Source organism: Rhamphochromis longiceps, linkage group LG3, assembly GCF_057381845.1.
Source record: "Rhamphochromis longiceps isolate RC_006_pf linkage group LG3, R_longiceps_female_GT1.1, whole genome shotgun sequence".
Classification (NCBI taxonomy): Eukaryota; Metazoa; Chordata; class Actinopteri; order Cichliformes; family Cichlidae; genus Rhamphochromis; species Rhamphochromis longiceps.
The window spans coordinates 14278801-14302074 of NC_140559.1; the positions used below are offsets into that span (position 1 = coordinate 14278801).

General features: G+C 43.1%; 2 protein-coding genes, 1 long non-coding RNA gene and 1 pseudogene across 5 annotated transcripts in view; 1 reads left to right on the forward strand and 3 right to left on the reverse strand.

Annotated features, from left to right (window-relative positions):
* Positions 1-23274, reverse strand: part of LOC146673017 (uncharacterized) — a 406340-nt gene that overhangs the window by 259858 nt on the left and 123208 nt on the right. The gene's annotated exons all lie outside the window — the stretch shown is intronic.
* Positions 1-23274, forward strand: part of LOC146673023 (NACHT, LRR and PYD domains-containing protein 3-like) — a 505210-nt gene that overhangs the window by 71840 nt on the left and 410096 nt on the right. The window lies entirely within an intron of this gene.
* On the reverse strand, positions 517-2687 carry LOC146673026 (putative C-type lectin domain family 20 member A; annotated as a pseudogene). Its single transcript, XR_014910394.1, has 4 exons — positions 2654-2687; positions 2093-2465; positions 1594-1932; positions 517-827 (listed from the first exon to the last, which is right to left on the reverse strand). The product of XR_014910394.1 is annotated as a putative C-type lectin domain family 20 member A (transcript).
* On the reverse strand, positions 12491-17881 carry LOC146673027 (C-type mannose receptor 2-like). The gene is made up of 4 exons (XM_085401546.1): positions 17812-17881; positions 17246-17623; positions 16729-17085; positions 12491-15332 (listed from the first exon to the last, which is right to left on the reverse strand). Exons 1-4 carry the CDS (start codon positions 17879-17881, stop codon positions 14986-14988), a joined length of 1152 nt encoding a protein of 383 aa, XP_085257672.1. The 3' UTR covers positions 12491-14985.

The following is a 23274-nucleotide window of genomic DNA, read 5'->3' on the forward strand; positions in this document are numbered from 1 at the left end:
GGAGCTGTTTGTATTAGCTAATGTGAAAGCTGTAACAGTGACAGACTTGGTTAAATGAAGGTTTATTTGTCTTCATGAACACATGATCAGATTATAGAGCTCATATGGAGTCATGACACAAACATGGTTTTACCTGCTTTTAGTGACAGGCTTTGTAATTCAAGCTGAGGATACAATGGTGTGAGACAAAGATTTACAGCACATGAAGCAGAAACATTAAAACCTTCACCTTATCTGAACTAAATACAACAAACATCCTGCTACAGTTTAATAATGAACCAATCCAGCAACAATGAAGGAAGAAACCAAGATGCTCCTGACTCTGGTAAAGGAGAGGACATGAAACAGACTGCTCTCTGCAAATGTCTAAGCTGCAGGTAATAATCTGTTGGTCATTTTCAAATCCAGAGACTGTAAACACTGAGCAGAAACACAGAGTTCACCCCAGAAAACCTACATGTGCAGCTAAGAAGTGACTTTAGTTTTAAACTTTTGTGTTTTAAACAAATAAAATTAAATGTCTCATTTTTCCTCTGACTGACCCACTCGTGCTGCCCTCCTGTGGTCATGGCTGCAGACATGTCACAGTCTTCAGTCTTTCCCCCTGAAGCCCACCTCTCATAGCACACTACATAATCAGTGACCCAAAGCCACACAACCGTACTGCAGTCCCAGCCACACGAAAGGAGTCGAGGCGTTTTTGGCTCTTTCTTGGACCCATCTCTGTTCTTCAGAGTTCCTGATTGAAACCAGGTCATTGTGTTTCTGTCTGCAGTAATTCAAGGCTTCCTCCCAGGTTTGGTTTTGGCTGATCAAAATCAGCTTATCTGCCATAAAATCACAGAAAACATGAAAATGAGTTAAAGCTGAATGCCATTGTGCACTCTGTGGCAGCTTCGAAAGAAACAGCTTTATTTGTTGGAACAAAATATGTCAAACAAAATACTAAACAAACAAAGGAAAAACTAGGAAACTTGAAAGATCCAAGGTAAAACAGATATACAAAGCAAGATGGCAGGACACTGGGATAAAGGAAGCAAAACTGAAGTCAGCACAGGCAGAAAACACAGGGATGGGACTAAAAGCGTAAACAGCCACAGAGACAGAGCACAAAGAGAACAGAAAGGGACTGAAAGAATAACTGGGTAGGTTATTTGACCGACTGGAAATGGTGGGAACAAACATGAAAAACAAGAAATATAGAACTAAAAATGTAAATACTGGAATCTCAAAAGCAATTTAAAGAACTCATACAAAGCTAGAATATGCAAATCCCTGAAATCCAAAAGAACAAGTCATAAAACCATAATAAACACAAAACCCGGACAAAGACCCAGGACTATGATACGGTATGGTAGGTCCAGTTTTAGACAAAGAACAAAGAAAAAACATTTCAGTGATTCTTCAGATGAATCAGCAGCTCTACAGAGAAATCTCTGTTCCAACCATCAGCTAAACATCTTCACCTGTGACAGAAGGTCAACAAACATGCAGAAATAAGTGGCTGAAGAAACACACTGACCTAAATCTTCTCAGTGACTCCAGCAGTTCATCTGTTGGACAAACAGCTGAGATAAATCTGTGTAAACTCACCATCATAGCAGAAGAAAGGCTTTCTTTGGTCACATCCAGCAGAGCTCCATCTTCCTGATCTCTCTAACAGAGTCGTAGCACATGTCCTGTTGTTTAGTCCATCATTAAATGAGTCCCAGTATCTGAAAGAGAAGTTACTCCCATCTGACCACCTCCAGCTGTCTCTGAACAGGCCGATCCACGAGGCTGTAGATTTCTGCAGCGTCTTAAACTCTTCACTGTATATCTGATCGAGTCCACTGGCCAGGTCAGTGTGATGCTGTCTGTAGGAGTTCTGAGCCTGAGTCCAGGTCACAGACGTCTCAATCAAATGAAAGGTTTTATTGTCTTTTATCGTTTCTGTCGAGTCAACAGAAAAACACAAAAACATCTTTATCAACTAATTTGTTTCATTCTTCAAACTGTCTCTTTCAAGAACATATGATATAACACAGATTATAAACTAGATTATAACATTATTAAATATTGTATTATCATATTACTGTTCACACATTCTCACCGTCATAGCAGATGAACTGAAATGTGTCACTACATGGAAAATCTTCCCACTTGTCTACTGTCCTCACACAGTTCTCAGGGTATTCTTTGTCATTTGGCTCTCCATCTCCCCAACAGGTCTTATTTTCAGTGTATTCCTCCCCCGGCAGAGACCAGTGCCACCTCCTGTTGTCTCCTATTGTGATGTTGTACAGTCCAATCCAGGCTTGTGTTTGACTTTGTGCAGAGTCTTGAAGTCTTCTCATGTCTGTCAGGTCAAACACTTTGGCCAGGTCTGTGTAGTTCTCTCTGCAGTATGCCCATGCTTCATCCCAGCATCTCTTCTTTAATAAAGTGGTACTCATACAGGTGACATGTGATGAAGACACACTGACCTGAAACAGAAGAAATACTGTTGAATATCTGCTGATACAAGCAGGAAACTCATGTTCCCATCAAACTGTCCAGTTTACAGGTCAATCCTTGATTGTCTCAGTAAGAGTTCATTTGTTTAATGAGTCCTGATCAAACTAAAGGATTTCAGGTGGAAACAATCAGGAGCCCTGGTAAAATGATCACTCACCCATCAGAAGAAGCAGAAACAGACTCCACTGCATCGTCGCTCTGTCACATGAAAATGACTTTTCTTTCATTTGGAGGAAACAATGAATCCAGCAGCTCTTCAGTGTTTGATGGACACGCAGCACTTTATATTAAACTCAGATATCTAGTTTGTCACACACTGCTGTAAGAAATATATGATTGTTCTTAATAAATGATCATCTGTTTAAAATTGTCCATGAAGACAAAAGCAATAGTTCAAATGTGGTCCACACAGCACCTCTATACACAAACATGAAATGAGCCTGCAGGTTTGAAACTTACATCTGGTTCTTCTCTGGTGTTCATGCAGACAGCTGTGCAGTAAATAACCATCTGTACTAACACACACTGTCTTTGTACTCAGTATTTCAATATTAAGATACAAATCTCCCCCAGCATTTGAATTTTTTTTTTTTTTTTTTTTTTTTTCTTGCCTGTCCCGTTTGGCTCTTTTGCCATCAGAATTATTGTCTAAAGGCAAAGAAAGATGCCCAACGGATTTACTTTACCAAATTGACCATCCCAGCCTTGCCGTAATGGTCCATTTGATTCACCTTTTATTGTTTATTTTATTTTCACTTGCTGAATACGGGACAGACTTGACTGGGGGAAAGAAGGGGAGAAAGAAAGAGGGAAAGAGAAACAGCTGAGAAGAGGGACGGGGGAGAAGGGCAAAAAACAAAAACCAACAGAATGGGCAGAAGAAAAAAATGCATATATCAATCACCTGGATCACCTGTTGAGAAAGAAAAAAGAAAACAAGCAGAAGAAAACAAGAGTAATAGAATAAACAACATCACAATGATATATGGGAATATGACAGTAAATACTAAATGTTAAACATTATTGTGCAGCACATAAGGTCAACAGAACACAGTGTGCTTTGAGGTAGGAGCCAAAAAGGGTGTAGTTTGTGGGTGTGATCACCCGTGTGTACACCTGTGAGCATGGACGCGCTTGTTTTTAAAAGGTTCCTTCATGTAATGATCTGCTAGAGGGTGTGGGGGGGCCACAGCCCCGTCCTCCAGGGCATGAAGCAGGTATGGAGGAGATCAAAATTCCAGACATCCAGAGGCCCCCAGAACACAAGAGACCAAGGAAGACCAACAGAGGGGCAGCCGCGCCACTGTCCCAGAAAGAGCTGAGGAGAGTCCCAGATGAGGGCTCACCCAGCAGCCGCGGAGCAGAAGCCAGGGGGGGTTGCAGTGATGCGCCCGTGAGCTCCGCCGGCAGCCAGCTGTGCCTGAGTGACCGAGCCCCAGGCCGAGAGGCCGAGAGCACCCCACCCCCGAAGTGGTCCGAGCAAGCCCCAGGCTCCAGGCCCCGATAAGTGGCCGCCAAGGAGTGAGCCGGCGTGTACCTGGACGCCCATCCCCAGACACAAAGAACCACCAACGCACCGATGTCTGAGGGAGTCCGCCACTGGCAGGGGAAGTGGTGGGGGGGGGGAGATAGGCCTCCAAACCTTGGAGGGCCTGAGATGTCCCCAGAGAGGTGGCGTCTGATACCCAACCTGACATATAGACACAGACATACAGGCACACACAGATACAAACATCCATTCCCACCCTCATGCTCTCATATACACTTACTCCACACTCAACCAACGTGGAGACAAACATAAACATCGCTGTACACACGATCACACTCCCCAAGCGTACTCTACGAACCGGGTCTAGGTACCCTGCCCCTGGAGGGGGGAACTGCACCCAGACCCAGGTGGTGTAACCCTTTTCCCTGCGGTGGGGAGAGGCAGACCGCCCCGACTCCGCAGCAGCAGGGAGGCCCCACACTCCAGACCGCAGTCGGACGGCCAACTCCTCCTCCTAGCCCCCCCGCTCCAGCAGGCCGCAGAGAACGGGGGTGAGTCTTTGTACTCAGTATTTCAATATTAAGATACAAATCTCCCCCCAGCATTTGAATTTTAAGATACAGACTTTTCCCCTGACACAAAGACACAGTGTAGCTATGTGTTATGAAAGGACACATTTTTATTTCGCTATGGAAAAAGAAACCACTGAACTTTGAAAGGTTTATTAAGATGAAAGAGGAAGTGTAAATATAATATCTAAATATAACTTCCTACTGTTTGTACAGAGTTTTTAATGTGACGGTAGTGCAGGGGAGAACTGTGATAGAAGCTATGACTCGATTTTACATCCCAGGTTTAAACATCAGTGCCTACTCGTCCATGAAAAAGGGCATGTGAATATCATATTTTGTTTGCTCCAGTAAATTCTGAAGAAATACCTAAATGATCAACCTTTTACTTCTTAATTTACATAACTAATTAATTGGACACCAAGACCCTTATGAAAAGGATATCGAGGGAACAGTTTACCCTGCCTGGGATAGGGTTACCGGGAACCCGCCCTGGAGCCAGGCCCGGGGAGGGTGCCCGAGGGCGAGCGTCTGGTGGCCGGGCCTTAGTCCATGGGGCCCGGCCGGGCACAGCCCGAAGAGGAGACATGGGCCCATCCTTCCGCAGGCCCACCACCCGCAGGACGCGCCATAGGGGTCGGGTGCATTGTGTGCCGGGTGGCGGCCAGGAGCAGAGGCCCTGGCGGACTGACCCCCAGCTGCCAAGACTGGCAATAGGGACATGGAATGTCACCTCTCTGGTGGGGAAGGAGCCTGAGTTAGTGCGTGAGGTTGAGAGGTACCGGCTAGATATAGTCGGGCTCACCTCTACGCATGGCTTGGGCTCTGGAACCAGTCTCCTGGAGAGGGGCTGGACTCTGTCTCAGTCTGGAGTTGCCCCTGGTGAGAGGCGGCGGGCTGGGGTGGGTATTCTAATATCCCCTCGGCTTGCTGCCGGTACGTTGGGGTTTTTCCCGGTGGACTAGAGTTTGTTCCCTGCGCCTTAGGGTCGGGGAACGGGTCCTGACTGTCATCTGCGCTTATGCGCCGAGTCCCTGGGGGGGGGGGGGGGGGGGGGTGCTGGAAGGTGCTCCACCTGGAGACTCTGTTGTCCTGCTGGGAGACTTCAATGCTCACGTGGGTAACGACAGCGAGACCTGGAGGGGCGTGATTGGGAGGAACGGCCTCCCTGATCTGAACCCGAGCGGTGCTTTGTTATTGGACTTCTGTGCTAATCACAGTTTGGCCATAACGAACACCCTGTTCGAACATAAGAGTGTCCATAAGTGCACGTGGCACCAGGACGCTCTAGGCCGTAGGTCGATGATCGATTTTGTAATCGTATCACCAGACCTGCGACCATATGTTCTGGACACTCGGGTAAAGAGAGGGGCTGAGCTGTCAACTGATCACCACCTGGTGGTGAGTTGGATCAGGTGGCGGGGGAGGACGCTGGACAGACCTGGTGCACCTAAACGCGTAGTGAGGGTGTGCTGGGAACGTCTAGCAGAGGCCCCAGTCTGCGAGATCTTCAACGCACACCTCCGGCAGAGCTTCAACAGCATTCCGAGGGAGACTGGGGACATTGAGTCCGAATGGACCATGTTCAGCGTCTCCATTGCCGAAGCTGCTGCATTGAGCTGCGGCCGCAAGGTGGTTGGTGCCTGCCGTGGTGGTAATCCCCGAACCAAATGGTGGACACCAGAGGTGAAGGGAGCCACCAGGCTGAAGAAGGAGTCCTATCGGGCTTGGTTAGCCTGTGGGACTCCGGAGGCAGCCGACAGGTATCGACAGGCCAAGCGGAATGCGGCTCGGGCAGTGGCTGAAGTAAAAAATCGGGTGTGGGAGGAGTTCGGAGAGGCCATGGAAAAAGACTTTCGGACTGCCTCGAAGAGATTCTGGCAAACCGTCAGGCGTCTCAGGAGGGAAAAGCGGTGCTCTACCTGCACTGTGTATAGTGCTGGCGGAGCGCTGCTGACGTCGACTGAGAAAATTGTCAGGCGGTGGAAGGAATACTTCGAGGACCTCCTTAATCCCACTGACACGTCTTCTGAGGAGGAAGCAGAGTCTGGGGATGAGGGGAATGACCCGCCAATTTCCGGGGGCGAGGTCACTGAGGTAGTTAAACAACTCCTTGGTGGCAGAGCCCCTGGTGTTGATGAGGTCCGCCCCGAGTTCCTGAAGGCTCTGGACGTTGTAGGGCTGTCCTGGTTGACACGCCTCTGCAATGTTGCGTGGAGATCAGGGGCAGTACCTGTGGACTGGCAGACCGGGGTGGTGGTCCCCATCTTTAAGAAGGGGCACCGGAGGGTGTGTTCCAACTACAGGGGGATCACACTCCTCAGCCTCCCTGGGAAAGTCTATGCCAAGGTGCTGGAAAGGAGAGTTCGTCCGCTAGTCGAACCTCGGATACAGGAGGAACAATGCGGTTTTCGTCCTGGTCGCGGAACACTGGACCAGCTCTTTATCCTCTCGAGGATACTTGAGGGTGCATGGGAGTTTGCCCAACCAGTCTACATGTGTTTTGTGGACTTGGAGAAGGCATTCGACCGTGTCCCTCGGGGTGTCCTGTGGGAGGTGTTGCGGGAGTATGGGGTGTCTGGCCCATTGCTACGGGCCATTCGATCCCTATACAACCGTTGCAAGAGCTTGGTTCGCATTGCCGGCAATAAGTCGGACTCGTTCCCGGTGGGTGATGGGCTCCGCCAGGGTTGCCCTTTTTCTCCAGTTCTGTTCATAATTTTTATGGACAGGATTTCTAGGCGCAGCCAAGTGGCGGAGGGCTTTCGCTTTGGTGGCCTCAGAATCTCATCTCTGATTTTTGCGGATGATGTAGTTCTGTTGGCTTCATCGGGTGAGGGCCTCCAGCTCGCACTGGAACGGTTCGCAGCCGAATGTGAAGCAGCGGGAATGAGGATCAGCACCTCCAAATTTGAGGCCATGGTTCTCAGCCGGAAAAGGGTGGAGTGCCCACTCCGGGTCGGGGATGAGTTCCTGCCCCAAGTGGAGGAGTTCAAGTATCTCGGGGTCTTGTTCGCGAGTGATGGGAGAAGGGAGCCGGAGATCGACAGACGGATTGGGGCTGCAGCTGCAGTAATGCGGACGCTGCACCGGTCCGTCGTGGTGAAGAGGGAGCTGAGTGTAAAAGCGAAGCTCTCAATTTACCAGTTGATCTACCTCCCTACCCTCACCTATGGCCACGAGCTGTGGGTAGTGACCGAAAGAACGAGATCGCGGATACAAGCGGCAGAAATGAGCTTCCTCCGAAGGGTGGCTGGCCTCTCCCTTAGAGATAGGGTGAGAAGTTCAGCCATCCGGGAGGGGCTCAGAGTAGAGCAGCTGCTGCTCCACATCGAAAGGAGCCAGCTGAGGTGGTTCGGGCATCTGACAAGGATGCCCCCTGGGCGCCTCCTGGGTGAGGTGTTCCAGGCATGTCCCACCGGGAGGAGGCCCCGGTGCAGACCCAGGGGCAGACCCAGGACACGCTGGAGAGATTATATCTCTCGGCTGGCCTGGGAACACCTTGGTGTTCCCCCGGATAAGCTGGAGGAGGTGGCTGGGGAGAGGGAGGTCTGGGCCTCTTTGCTTAGGCTGCTGCCCCCGCGACCCGGCCTCGGATAAAGCGGATGAAGATGGATGGATGGACTTAGACATGAGTGTGGGTGCAAATTGTTGTCTGTGTTAGCCCTGCAACAGACTCGTGACCTGTCCAGGGTGTACCATGCCTCTCACCCTAAGACAGCTATTAAAACCCAAACAAAAGGAAATAAACATCACAGTATAAGAAATTACCTGAATTGTCTAAATCTAATTAATCTAATTTGAGCTGATGCTGATTTTGTTCAGGAACAGGAATCCAGTGTAGAGAGGCCCAGATTGAGGTAATGTGCTCCTTCTGTTTTGTGCCAGTAAACAGACGATCAGCTGCATTTTGGACCAACTGGAGACAATAAAGAGAGGCCTGCTCCAAACCAAAGTGCAGAGAATTGCACGTAGGCCATAGAGTTTACTTTGGGTCTGAGAAGACCACCTTCTGTAAAGAGGACTGACTGTAAATGCATGACACACACTTCAGATCTTTATTCGTAAAAACTTTTGAAATCCATGGAAATTTTCCTACCACTTTATGGTCCTGGGATACTTTGTGATGGTTTATCACACAAAATCTCCCAAAACACATTTAAGGTGGCCGTGGTAACATGATAAATGTAGAAAAGGGAAAGAGGCTTAAACACATTTACTGTGAACACTTTGACTTGTTCCCTCCCTCTCCTCTCTGGAGGGGAGAGGGAGGGGAGACAGGAGGACAAAGGAGGGGGGAACAACTAAGCTGTAGTGCCTCTTCACTTCACCGTGAAATTACTTTTTGTGCAATACTTTTTGTTAATAGTCAAAGGTGCAATAGACTCCATATTTGAAATGTGCAATTCACTTGTATTTTTATTTTTATTTTATTCCTATTTATTCTATTTATCCCCTTTGTATATTTTATCTATATATGTCTTTGTATTTATATATGTGTGTATATATATAATATTCTGTAACTCTGTAACTTCTGTCAGTGTTGTGCTTTTTTGGAAACCGAATTTCACAGAGGAACCCACCCGAGGGATTAATAAAGTTTTATCTTATCTTATAATGATCTCGTTCTTATATGGTTACATTTGTTGCTGCTGTCCCTTTAAATAGTAAATAATTAAATGTTCTGGACTTCCAGTAAATCTCAGCATTGCATGTTCAGAGCCTTTTGAATTTCTTTTTTTTAAGATTTTTGTGATGCAACTGTAGAATAGTGATTTTTATGCCTTCAGTTCAGTTCACAAACTGCATTGTAAAACGTTTCTGTATTAAAGGTGAGGTTTCAAACATGTGATTATTTTTATAATCATTTTTTTTGCCTGTCCCATTTGGTTCCTTAGCCATCAGAATTGTCTGAAGACCAACAAGGAGACCCAATGGATTTACTTTGCCAAATGGATCATCGTGGCATTGCCGTATTGGTCCATTTGATCGACCTTTGTTGTTATTATTTATTTTATTTTATTTTCAGTTGTTACAGATGGGACAGACATGAGTGAGGGATAGGAAAGGGAGAAAGAAAGATGAAGGAAAAGAAAAACAGAAGGGAAGAGGGACAGTGAGAGAGGGCACTTAAAAAGAGAAAGAAGAGAAAAAAAATTATCCTGGATCACTGTTGAGAGAAAAAGAAGAGAAAACAAGCAAAAAAAACAGAGCAACATACTAAACACAACACCATCACGTTAATCTCGCTAAGTGTAAACAGCAGTAAATATTGAATGCTGTTGTGTAGCAAGCAGGACCGACAGCGCGCAATGTGCTTGGAAATAGCAGCCAATAGAGGTGTAGTTTATGTCTATGAACAGTGAACACCCGTGTGCACACCTGTGTGGATCAGCGCGCTTATATTCAAAAGGTTTCCCCATGTAATGGTCTGCAAGAGGATGTAGCGAGCCATAGCCCCGTCCCCCAGGGCATGAAGCAGGCATGGAGGAGATCCAGGCTCCAGACGTCCAGAGGCCCCAGAGTGCAAGAGCCCAAGGAGGACCACCGGAGGGGCATCCGTGCCACCCTCATGGGAAGGGCTGAGGAGAGCCCCAGATGAGGGGTCACCCAGTAGCCACTGAGCAGAAGCCAGAGGGGGCTGCAGTGCCGGCAGCCAGCTGTGCCAGAGTGAACCGAGCCACCTTTAATTTGGTTTGTGAGGAATAGTTCATTTTCCTCACCAGGCAAAATCTTTTAAAGCACTAAACAAGGAAAAATACTGTGAATGCACGCTACACATCACCCTGCTGTTCCCACAAATGTGAAATAATGTGACATCTTTTAAAATGCATTAATATAAAGCAGTTTCTAACTATGACCACTGCCAGAGCCTTATGATGAATATATATTTGATTTGTCGTACACTTCAGACCACTTATCTGTCTCACCGTATGAATCAGTGAGACTGTTTAGACTCAGTGTGTTAGAGTTATATTGTTGGATTGTCATTTATGCCTAGAAATATATATTTATATATGCTTAGAAGTATATAATCATTTGTAGATTGAAAGAATGTCTCATCCTAGGAGGTCTGTAACAACTCTGTGTAGCATGAAGAGGGGGGTGCGTTCACTCCTCTCTAAAGTGTTCTGGCACAGATCACACACCTCTTGGGATCATTAGCAAGGTTGTATCTTCTCTTCTGATATACGGTATAGCAAACACACGTATATCTGTTTTAGTCTAAGTGCCTTTTGTTTAGATGAACTGCTGGACTTCCAGACCAGCAGGTTTAGGGAAGTCATTTATGGGGTCACATTCTGACCCAACACACACACACACACACACACACACACACACACACACACACACACACACACACAGACAAGGTACTCTTTGTTTGTATGTATACCTATGTAGGACGTCATATGTTAATGAACCTATGTATCTTCATGTAACCTCAATAAAAGAGCAGTGTTATGAGTGAGCGGACAAGAGGAACAAGCGAAGGAACGGCGTTTGTCGAGTTGGTCTTCCTCTTATACGAGAAACAAAGAACTTTGCCTAATCGTATCTTGCTTTGCTGTGTAGTAGAATTGTCTTGAACGTCCCAGCGAATAGGTTTATGCTACAAACCTATCACAGTGTCAGAGTCAGTCAAAGTGTTCCTGTATACACTCCAAAAAGTTTCCATTTAATGTAAACATAGCTCATGGAACACAAAAAAAAACTTGACATGTCCAAATATGTAATGAATGGAAGACGAACACATGAAGTCTGCGACTCGTGCAGATTTGACTGTTTCTGGTTTCAGCACCTCAATAATTTGTTTGTGATGCAAAATGAACCAATAGCATCTCTGTGCTGCTTTGAGGAAACAAACATTAGATATGATCAGCTTCTGTTCCAGCAGAGAGGACCACGCACCGAGAGCGAGCTCTCTTTAATGGTTGGTTTTTCTTATTTTAATGACTGCATCAGAGCACAAACATGTGTCACAGCAGCCGGCCAACAGGAAAAAAAAAGACCTATTTCTAATTCTAATACTTGAACTTCTGCTGTATTTAAATGCAGATGGCTGACATGTGACTGGCATTTGATATCAAAATAGCCAATGTGAAATAGGTCTGATTTAAAACACTCATTGAGTTTACAGTTACTATCATAGTCCATGTGAGCGGCTGGTAGTTTTCCTGTGTCCTGATTCAAGTCCATGTGCATACCTTGTTTTTCTTGTGCTACAGCTCTGCGGTTATGCCATGTGTGGGAGTATTTTGAGTTGATTTTGGTCAGTCGGTTGGGTTTGACAGCTTTCTGCTCTTGTTGTTTGCTTTGTCTTTTTGTTTGTTTATTGGATCTGATAACGTAAAAAACTTAAAATAGCTTAATAAAAATCTGCTTTTCATAATAAAAATATTTGACTCTTTAAATTATATCATAAAAAATATATTATTTTTTAAATAATCTTAAATTTTTATTCTACAAAATGTGCAACAATTTAATTTGTTTATTCTTTTTAGCTGATAGTCTGTGGGACCCAGGAAGACTGTATACCTGCATCTCTACCAGTTTCTGTGCATTCCAGCCTCTTCTGTTCCATGTAAGATGATTTTCTCTAAGGCAGGAGAAATTTTCTCCATGAAAACATGCAGACTTGGCCATTTTTACTTTACAACTTCACAATCAATTCTACCTCCAGGTCTAAAATACGTATAAAAAATTTGACCTAATACAATACTATTTATAAACATACCTGTCCAGCTGTCCAGTGGTTAATTCCATAAGTACATGGAGGCAGGATCACAGAGTAGAAGCGTACTCCATAATGTGTTGTACATTATTATATTTATATTATATGTATTTTTCATCTATTGTATTTACCAGCATCACGGTGGCACAAGCAAAAAAAGACCACACCATGGCACATGTTCAAATAAGGAAAGATTATTGATGACATTTATTTGTTAGAAAAATAAACATAACAATTTTTTCACCGCAGAAAATTAATGTTCAAAGCAAAACAATGGTGGCCCAATATCAGACAGAGTTGTGAACTCCACTCTGTATAGTGGACATTCATAATGAAGAAGGTCATTTTATTTTGTAGCTTCAAGCTGTTCTTCATGTTTTTGGCCACCAGATGTCACCAGAGAGGACTGTGCTGAAAAGCTTCGAGTAATGAACCGTTTTTCAATACAAGCTTCAACGTTTGGCAATCACGACTATTAACACATAAGAACCCAGTAGCATTTCTACTTTGTTTATTCCTTATTTGGAAATGAATCTGCCAGACAGGCCTTTGCTTATTAACGCAGAATTTCGTTCTTATTTGGATTTCCATAACACATGATCATCATACATTTGCGGGATTGGTTTAACAACAAATTATTTGACAGCTTTGTTTTACATCACACAAATGTGCATGCTAAAAAAATCCTGCTTTATATTAGAGGTATTTTCAACAACCTACTGCAGTTGCAGGAAACAGATCAGATTTCTGTAATAAACTAGTAAAGACATACATATATGACAAGAAAAGTACAAAAAGAGAACAGAAAATAACATTATGTATCATCAATACCATGTTCATATTATTGTTGTCAGTTCTTAATGCTGTTTAGCCAAAGCCATCAGACTAGTGCCAACATCTGTGTGGAAGCTTCTTTGTTTCAGCAGGTTTTGGAAACCTAGTTTCCAGTCATGAGGATAAATCAGCCACACATTAAAGGATAAGACTGCTGAGTGGGTTCGAACTTACTTTTGTTAAGAGAAAACTAGATTTCTAAAATTGGCTAAGTGGGAACATGAACTGCCCAGGTGTGCTGCCATTTTGGAAATGATGTCATGAGTTCCCAGATCATGAGTTTGTCACATGACTGCATCAGGATGTTCAGTACATGTCACTTGTTAATTTCATTAGTTAAAAGTCATAGTTAAAACTTTAAAAGGAACTTTTCTCAGTGCTTAAAGGGGCGTGGCACCTGTGACTCTGTGGGTTCTCATTGGTTAATAGTCAGACTTCAGAGTGAACTGATCAACAACACAAGACTTTGTGTGCGCCCTTCCACTGCAGCGGCAAGTCATACTGCAGGCGATGAGAGGTGATGTTCCTGACATTGTGCTGTTTTGTTGGCTAATTTGGGATCTGCCACTGTATCATTAACCAAAACTCTCTTCTCAGCAACTGCTCTGCTTACACTCCCTATTTGAATTATTTTCTGTTATTTAATATAATTTGCCTTGTTATCTTTTTCTTCACTGATGCTGTTTCTTCAGTTAAAACTTATATCATGTTTCAAATGGTGTGTGTGTGTGTGTGTGTGTGTGTGTGTGTGTGTGTGTGTGTGTGTGTGTGTGTGTGTCACGGGGGTGCGTTTGTGTGACCTCCTGCTCACCAAAAGGATCATAAAAGCGGGAAGCTTACAACACAAGAAACAGAACCTTCACATGGGATGCGTCTGTGATAAAACACTACAGCTTTCCCCCAAAACCTCGACCGGCTGGGGAGAGGTAGTGTGTTTGATCACACAGTTTGAACCAGGACTTTACAAATTTAGGAAACACAATGACAACATTCAACAATTTGACTCTAACAGTGTGTGTGTCTGTGTGTGTGTGTGAGAGAGAGGGAGAGAGAGAGAGAGAGAGAGAGAAAGAGAGAGAATATGGCTGTCTCACTTATGAAGAGCCACGTGCAGATATGCAGAAGCTGACTGAGGTATAAAAATCTAGCTGTTTAGTTGTTGACTATACATATACATACATATACAGAGAAGTGTGATCAGGGAAAGTGGAGACACCTGAGGAGAATGAGACACAGGTGGACAAAATGACAGCAGACAAGACAAAGGAAGCCAAACATGAATGGATTACATACAGAGGACACGAGAGGGCTGAACACTAAGAGTGGAATTAACCATAAGACACCTGAGAACAAGGTTCAAAACTAAACACCCCAAAGAATACATTTCATAATTATAAGTATAAACATTAAACAAATCACGAGTCACAAATATGAACAAAATCCATTCCATCCCATCGAAATCCGAAAGTTTTGGTGAATTTAAACTAACAGATTTATAAGAAGATTAAAACAGGGATGGGGGCATATGTAGTTTTATAAAGTTCTTCCTGATCACTCAAAGTACTTTAACACTTTGTTTCATGCTGTAATTTGATTATTAAAAACAACAACTGTGGTTTAACAGTTTATTCATCAACAGTGAATTCAATTAACAACACTTCATAACCTTTATGTATTATTACTTTATATATAAAACCATCACCAGATTTTAACCACAACATCAATATAATAAAACCTACACATTGTATAGTGAATAGATTCTTTTTCAATAACAAAATTAAGTTTTTGTTGATGTAGGAAAATAAAAAGTGCGCTAAATAAAACCTAAAGGAGATAAGAAGCTGTTGGTGCTGTTTACAGTGCTTTTAATGTTTAGAACAGAAGAAATTAAACTTATTATCATCAGGCTTACTGACCCACTTCTGCTCTCCTGCTGTCTCCATGGCTCCAGACATGTCACAGACATCAACTGTGCTGTTTGAGTCCCAGTTCTTATATCCAATGACCTCATCAGTGACCCAGAACCAGAAGCCCAGAGTGCAGGTGTAGCGCAGCCCCAGCCAGACAAAAGCAGTGGAGGCGTCTTTTGCTTGTTCCTGGAGCCACGCCTGCTCCTGGTGGTTGGTGATGGAAATCAGATCATAGTGTTTCTCTCTGCAGTAATAAAGGGCTTCCTCCCAGGTTTTCTCTTCACGGATCAGGATCACGTTATCTGTCACCACAAAACCCAAAGAGCTCTGAGTCTTTGCTGTGCTTTATGAACAATGACAGACATGAACCGTCCACACTTACAGAAACAAGACAAACAGGCACAAACATTTGGACAGTGTTAAGTCTAATTGTTGAATGTTGCCATTGTGTTTCTTAAATTTGTACAGTCTTAGTTCAAGCAGTAGGATCAAAGCCATCCCTTTGATCCTGACCACCTCTCCAACCACTCTGTGCTGGGGGAGGTTTTATTGTAGATACATCCTATCTGAAAGATCTGTTTCTTGTGATGTAAGCTTCATGGGTTTACGACCCTTTGGTCAGCAGGAGGTCTGACACACACACACACACACACACACACACACACACACACACACACACACACACACACACACACACACACATTCTTACAGAAGTTCACACATATACATAAAATGCCTTATCTTAGGACCATGTGGGCGTGGCTTTGTTCTGACGTGTTTTGTGTGAACAGTCTCCCAATCAAAGGTAGCAGGAGGAGGTCAGATCTGGGAGTCATTTTCGTGGTGGACACAGACGAGGCCTCCCTTGCGCAAATAATCGATCGATCGACTGTCTTGTTTTCTTCATGATGAATAAGTCTCTAGTTAGCGGGGCTTGTGGAAACACAGACCCAACAGACAGTTACACCTGTGACTGTGTAGGTGAACAGCTCTAATGAATATTTATATAGTAAAGATGAGAAAAGACAGAGAGCTTTGTTAGGAAGGAAGAGGTTTAAATATATAAAATATCAGTAGGTCTGCATTGAGTAAGACTCACTGTACACATGCAGTAAATTTGTTTTGCAGTTAATAATTAAAGGTTGTCCGCAGTTTTAATAAACAGTGTGGTTAAATTGTACATCTCAGACGGAGTCAACCGAGATACAAAAAGATAACTGACCCAAATCCTCTCAGTGCACTCCACACTGTATATAAATGCCACTTGTTTTGCACATATTCAACTCTGTATATTTTATATATTTTATTATTATTATTTTTTTTTTTTTTTTTTTTTTTTTTTACTATTTAATTTGTAAAAATGTGTACACACACACACACACACACACACACACACACACACACACACACACGTAGGAAAATATTTAGTATACACATCCAGAAATGCATACACTATTATATATTGTACATATATTTATTAGTTTCAGGTTGGCCATTCTTGTATTTTGCTCGTTTGTGTTGTTGTGTTTGCACATCTCTGTTGCTTGTGGGGCTCGCACACAAGAATTTCACTCGCATGTGCTGTGCCAGTGTGCCTGCACATGTGATGTGACAATAAAAGTGATTTGATTTGATTTGATTTGAGTCCAGCAGTTCATCTATTGGACAAATAGCTGAGATAAATCTGTGTAAACTCACCATCATAGCAGAAGAAAGGCTTTCTTTGGTCACATCCAGCAGAGCTCCATCTTCCTGATCTCTCTAACAGAGTCGTAGCACATGTCCTGTTGTTTAGTCCATCATTAAATGAGTCCATGTCCCAGTATCTGAAAGAGAAGTTACTCCCATCTGACCACCTCCAGCTGTCTCTGAACAGGCCGATCCACGAGTTCACCTTAGGGGCTCTAGAGTTCAGCAGCGTCTTAAACTCTTCACTGTATATCTGATCGAGTCCACTGGCCAGGTCGGTGTGATGCTGTCTGCAGAAGTTCTGAGCCTGAGTCCAGGTCTTCTTCTCCATAATCAAATGAAAGGTTTTATTGTCTTTCATCGTTTCTGTCGAGTCAACAGAAAAACACAAAAACATCTTTATCAACTAATTTCTCTCATTCTTCAAACTGTCTCTTTCAAGACCATATGATATAACACAGATTATAAACTACATTATAACATTATTAAATATTGTTTCATCATATTACTGTTCACATATTCTCACCGTCATAGCAGATGAACTGAAATGTGTCACTACATGGAAAATCTTCCCACTTGTCTACTGTCCTCACACAGTTCTCAGGGGTGCCACCATAATCATTTGGCTGTCCATCTCCCCAACAGGTCTTATTTTCAGTGTATTCCTCCCCCGGCAGAGACCAGTGCCACGTCCTGTTGTCTCTTCCTGGCTCGCTGTACAGTCCAATCCAGGCTTGTGTTTGATTCTGTGCAGAGTCTTGAAGTCTTCTCATGTCTGTCAGGTCAAACACTTTGGCCAGGTCTGTGTAGTTCTCTCTGCAGTATGCCCGTGCTTCATCCCAGCTCATCTCTTCTTTAATAAAGTGGTACTCATACAGCTGACATGTGATGAGGACACACTGACCTGAAACAGAAGAAATACTGTTGAATATCTGCTGATACAAGCAGGAAACTCATGTTCCCATCAAACTGTCCAGTTTACAGGTCAATCCTTGATTGTCTCAGTAAGAGTTCATTTGTTTAATGAGTCCTGATCAAACTAAAGGATTTCAGGTGGAAACAATCAGGAGCCCTGGTAAAATGATCACTCACCCATCAGCAGAAGCAGAAACAGACTCCACTGCATCGTCGCTCTGTCACATGAAAATGACTTTTCTGTCATTTGGAGGAAACAATGAATCCAGCAGCTCTTCAGTGTTTGATGGACACGCAGCACTTTATATTAAACACAGATATCTAGTTTATCACACACTGCTGTAAGAAATATATGATTGTTCTTAATAAATGATCATCTGTTTAAAATTGTCCATGAAGAAAAAGCAAAAGTTCAAATGTGGTCCACACAGCACCTCTGTACACAGACATGAAATGAGCCTGCAGGTTTGAAACTTACATCTGGTTCTTCTCTGGTTGTTACAGGAAAAATGATTCTATGTTTCTTTACCTTCTTTTAAATGTGCAAGCATGCCCTTTTGTCTATGGTTAGATTAGTTTAGAATTATCTTTTTAGACTTTCTCAGCAAAGACATACTGTTTTGGGACAGATTGTTTTATCTCTCACAGCTCTCTGCTGACGAGACTAGCGCCACATATGGAGTTGTTTATTTTATCTGTTTTGTATTTTCTTATCCTGTTCTCACTGTCTTTCCTATAAAAAGTGCCCAGCCTCTGTACACGTTGTGAGTTGTTCTGAACAGCTTACCCGTGTGCACGTTAAAGCATAAAAAGTGATCTTGTCTCATTGTGTCTTTATTTCTCCTGGGTCTTTTACAGAGTTTTCCCCCAACATTTCTTGGTCCTTCGGAGCCGGAGCGCCTCCATCGTGTCCCATCTCCGTGACCAGTCCACGTTGTTCGTCTGTCGACAGCCCACACACTAGGTGTGTGGTCAAAGACCAAGGGCGTTAAATTCGAGTCTTGGCCAACGTTCTAGAAAGCGACCCACGGTGGTGGGGCCCGATCGAGGTGGACCAGACCCGGCGACACTGACCAGGTAGATACAGACACACTGACACAATTTTGCGTAAAAGCGTATTTTAAATTCAGGGAATTTAAAATAGCGAAAGTAGCTCGTCGACTGTTAGCATTGGAGCTCGTCGACTGGAAGCTCCCCACCTCTGTGGGTTTAAAGTAGCTCGTCGGCTGGTAGCTTGGAGCTCGTCGACTGGAAGCTCCCCACTCTTGTGGGTTAGGTTTGGAGCTCTGGGTAGCTCCCCCAGCTGGGTCAAGGGAATAAGTAGCTCGTCTACAGAAAGACTGGCAGCTCCCCTTATGATAAGGGTTCCGATCGCGCGAATAAGTGTGAATGTGAATGTATGTGTGTGTATTGTTTTAATTAACGGAGCAAGCTGAATTTTCACGGTCCAATAAGAGACTGAGCTGCTCCTACTGTGTTTTTCTTTTACTGCTGTTCACTGACGTGCTGGTGAGTTGAGAGAACGGTCGAGTTCCGTCTCGTAAAGTTCACACCGCTTTTGGAAATAGTCCGAAAGTAGAAGGGCGTGTGAGCAACCACTCTCGTCTCTAATACCAGCGAAGGTGATAGCAGCTGTATCGTGTATATATTACTTAAAAATAAGTAAATACATAAATAAGATGGGTAATCAAGCAAGTGAAATTAAAACTCACTCCTGCTGACGAGCAGTGGTGAGAAAAGAAAAGTCCAGACGCCGGACAAAAACAGTGTCTGTAAACTGAGAGATTTAAGAAAACAAAATATAAACAGTCAGAAGACCAGAACTCAACTGCCAGTTTAGTAAAACCAGAAGACGAGACACTGTGCAGTGCCCACAACCCTTTTAGAAAGCCATCACTCATTCCTGCAGCCGCATCTGCAGCACCACCCATATCAGGAAGAACTTAATAATCCCTTATTAAGTGAAAACTAGAGATCAAAGTAGTTTGAAGTAGTTTAAAAGGGTTGAAAACAGACCCCACTGAGTAGATATAAATATAAAAAGTACGAAATAAAGATGAAGGGAAAATTACAGTAGAAATTATCTTTAGAGTATTTGAAATTAATAATAGCAAGGATAACAACCTGTAAAGTGATATTAACAATGAAACACAGTTGGCATGATGACCATGCCCAGCATGTATAAAATGAATATAAAGCAAATAATTCACACGAAAATATTTTAATAACATAAATAAAGTATATTAAGGCTGTGTCACTGTTCAGCCAAGGACAGTGTGTGAAAAGGTAACTGTCTCCACCCTGGGAAAAGGATGATTCTGCAGGTCATCTGAAGCCCTTGATGGATACAAAATAAAATATAAATAATATATTATAATAGAACTGCCTGGTCCGCCATGCAACAGAGAGAACAAATGTGACCGCAGATTGGATGAATTCTAAATTATCTGTTTGCTGAATAAGATGATCCTAACTAACAAATTGGCTCAGGAGTAGTATAGTGGTACACACTGATAAAATATTATAATATGCTACTGCTGTTATATAAGACAAAGAGGATAATATTAACAATGACATAATATTAATATGAAGAGGCACCTTAATCGGTTATGATGTGAGGTGGATAATTGTTAAGCAGTAGTCTACATCAAGCTTAAGGTTTGCTGAAACTCAGTGTAATGACATGTGAGATGAAGACAATACAGAGAATAACTAAACTAATGAAGTGCATAGAGGCACTTGACCAGCTTGAAACCTATCATCCTAGAATGACACATTGCTGAGATAGAGCACACCTATAATAACAACCAATAAGCAAAACCCTGTAGACAACAGCTAAAACTACAGGATTGAGAAGCTGAATTAAATATGTAGACACTGCTAAGCTGATGAGCATGTTCCACATTTTCTTTTCTTTTTATTTATTTGTTTCTTTTAGAGCAGAAGCTGCTGTAACACACCAAAAGAAAGACTGTAGGTCTGACCAACCGTCTCAGTCGTGGGCAAAAAGATGTCAGTCAATAAAATTCTAAAAGATAATTTATTGACGAAAAATATATCAAGAGATAAAAGATAAAACAGTCCAGTGTCCCACTTAAGAATTGTATAAAAACACACAGTCCCAAGGCCAGAGCCAGCTATGACACACGGCCAAGTTGCACTCCACATGTTGCCTTTAACAGGGTTAGAAGTTGTACTTGGAGACCCACCACCCTGCAAGCATATAGTCAGTGGTCACTCAAGCCTCTGCAACCCTGCTGCCTTTAGGCTGTGGCATATAATAGGCCCTGGACTGTGCACAGAGAGACAAAACGACACACTTAATATAAAATTCATAGCGCAAAACCAATCCATCCCAATCATATCTGATTTCATCACATTACATACCTGCACAGAGAGACAAAACAAAACAGCAGTGGTTGTAGTGTGGGCTATAAGTAGACCAGTGTATCAGTGCAATCAAGTACACTTGCCTCTAATTAGTCCAACCCCATTCCAGCCATTGGCTCACCAAAAATGTGACACACACAAAACCACTCCCAACCCAGTGCAACTTCACACAATAATATGGAGCTGAATTAACACAGGCACATTAGTCTACCATGTTACAAGCTGCATGCTATTAAAAGCCAACATATGCAGACTTCTGCCTTGTTCGGGTGGCAGCATTTTTCTTTTTTCTTTTGTGTCCTGACACGTTTATGTTTTTTTTTTTGTTTTTGTTTGATTATTTTGTTGGTTTTGGAAACGAATTTAAACGAACTTGTGACAATACTTGAGAATCACAGTGACACATAGTGATTAGGCATATGATTGAAAAATGCCTCGGTTTAGAGCTGTGAGCTATGAGCTGTGAGCTATGCAAAGTTAAATATATATATATATATATGTATAAATGGGAAACAACCCTAACTTGAAAGTTTGAAATGTGTGAGATCCATGAATTGTTTGAAGAACTAGAAATTATTCAAAACTGCCTTAAGTGAAAATGTAGAGTTGCATCTATTCTCCCAAACCAAGAAAAAAAAAGAAAAAAAAAAGAAGAAGAAGCATTCTGTAACTTAAAAATAAGGCTGACTGTTGACAACAGACTAAAACACTAATCCGCAGGTGGCTATCAGGAACAGAGAGGCGAGCAAAGTCACAAACACCAAGGCTGCAGACAGCCACGCAGAAACAGCAGATAACATAGAGACAACGCCTGCTAGAACCGTGGAGAGGAAGGTCACTTCCCACGAGATCGTAGGAGTAGGCCACAGAGAAATAATCCAAAACAGTTTTGAGGCAGCCACTTAAACTTACAGTTTTCAAAGGACGAATTAGTTGTACAGTCAGCTGCAGGTCACACAACTGTACAACAATTAACTGCCCCTTTAGAACTAGTACATACAGCAAGTGGCCGCAGGTGCTTTATTAAATGCATATGACCCGTCGTGTCCAGTAACTTTGCTAGGTAGAGACGCTCTGACAAAACTTAAGATAGCAGTCATGCCATTCTTTTCTGGTATTAGCATTTGACCTTACAGCACAGGCCGAAATTGTGTAGGTTACGCAGTAACCACAGATAGTAAAATAATAGAAGCAAAACCATTTTCTTCTTCATGTTCTGCACAGAGCGCTGAGCTGATAGCTGTGATACGCGAAAGCTAAATACACAAAGACAAACTAATAAACATACATACAGACAGCCAGTATGTTTTCTCTGCTGTGCATCATTCTGCAAAAAATTTGGCATAACAGAGGAATGATTACGCCAACTGGAAAACCAGTTCAGCATGCCAAACTCTTACAACGCCTCTTTCATTGCTACAGGCAATAACTTTGCTGACAGAGCAGCAAAACAGGCGGCACAAAAGACAAACATCACATTGATGGCAGTAAACACACATCAGATTCCACTGGATGTGTTGAAAAATGAACATAAAGCAGCAAGCACAGCCGAGCAGGCAAAATGGTTAAAACACGGTGCAGTTCTGACAAACGACTTAATGATGTGTTATGGCAAGCTAGTGTTGCCAAAATTCCTCCACAAAATGGCGGCATTAGTGACTCATGGCTGTACGCATTTGTCAACGGGGGGACTGGACTGACCAGTATTGTCAACTCTCATTTCTACACTGTAAATTCTACACTGTAAATTTTGTAAATTTTGAAACCTCAGCAAAACAATTTGTCAGAACGTGCATGACGTGTCAAAAATATAATGCTCAGGGAAACCTGAGACCACACAATCCATATGGACTTTATTGAGCTAAATGAATGCCAAGGGTAAAAATACACCCTAGTGGTTATAGATGTATTCTCAAAGTGGCCAGAAATCTACCCAGTGAAAAAGGCAGATACAATTTCAGTAGCAAAATGTATGTCTAAGTTGTAGGAAAATAAAGAGATGATTGTAAATGACGAAGAATGTAATGATGTCTATCAAGTGTCTTGCAGATCACAGCCCGGTGACTGGGTTCTGATCAAGGTGCTCCAAAGGAAAAACTGGAGCACACCCAGGTGGGAGGGGCCATACCAAGTCCTCCTCACTACACCGACCGCTTGCAAAATTGCGGAACGACCATCCTGGATCCATCAGAGTCACTGCAGGCGAGTAAGTGAAGCCATCTAAACACAGCTGACAGCAGGCGTGCCCAC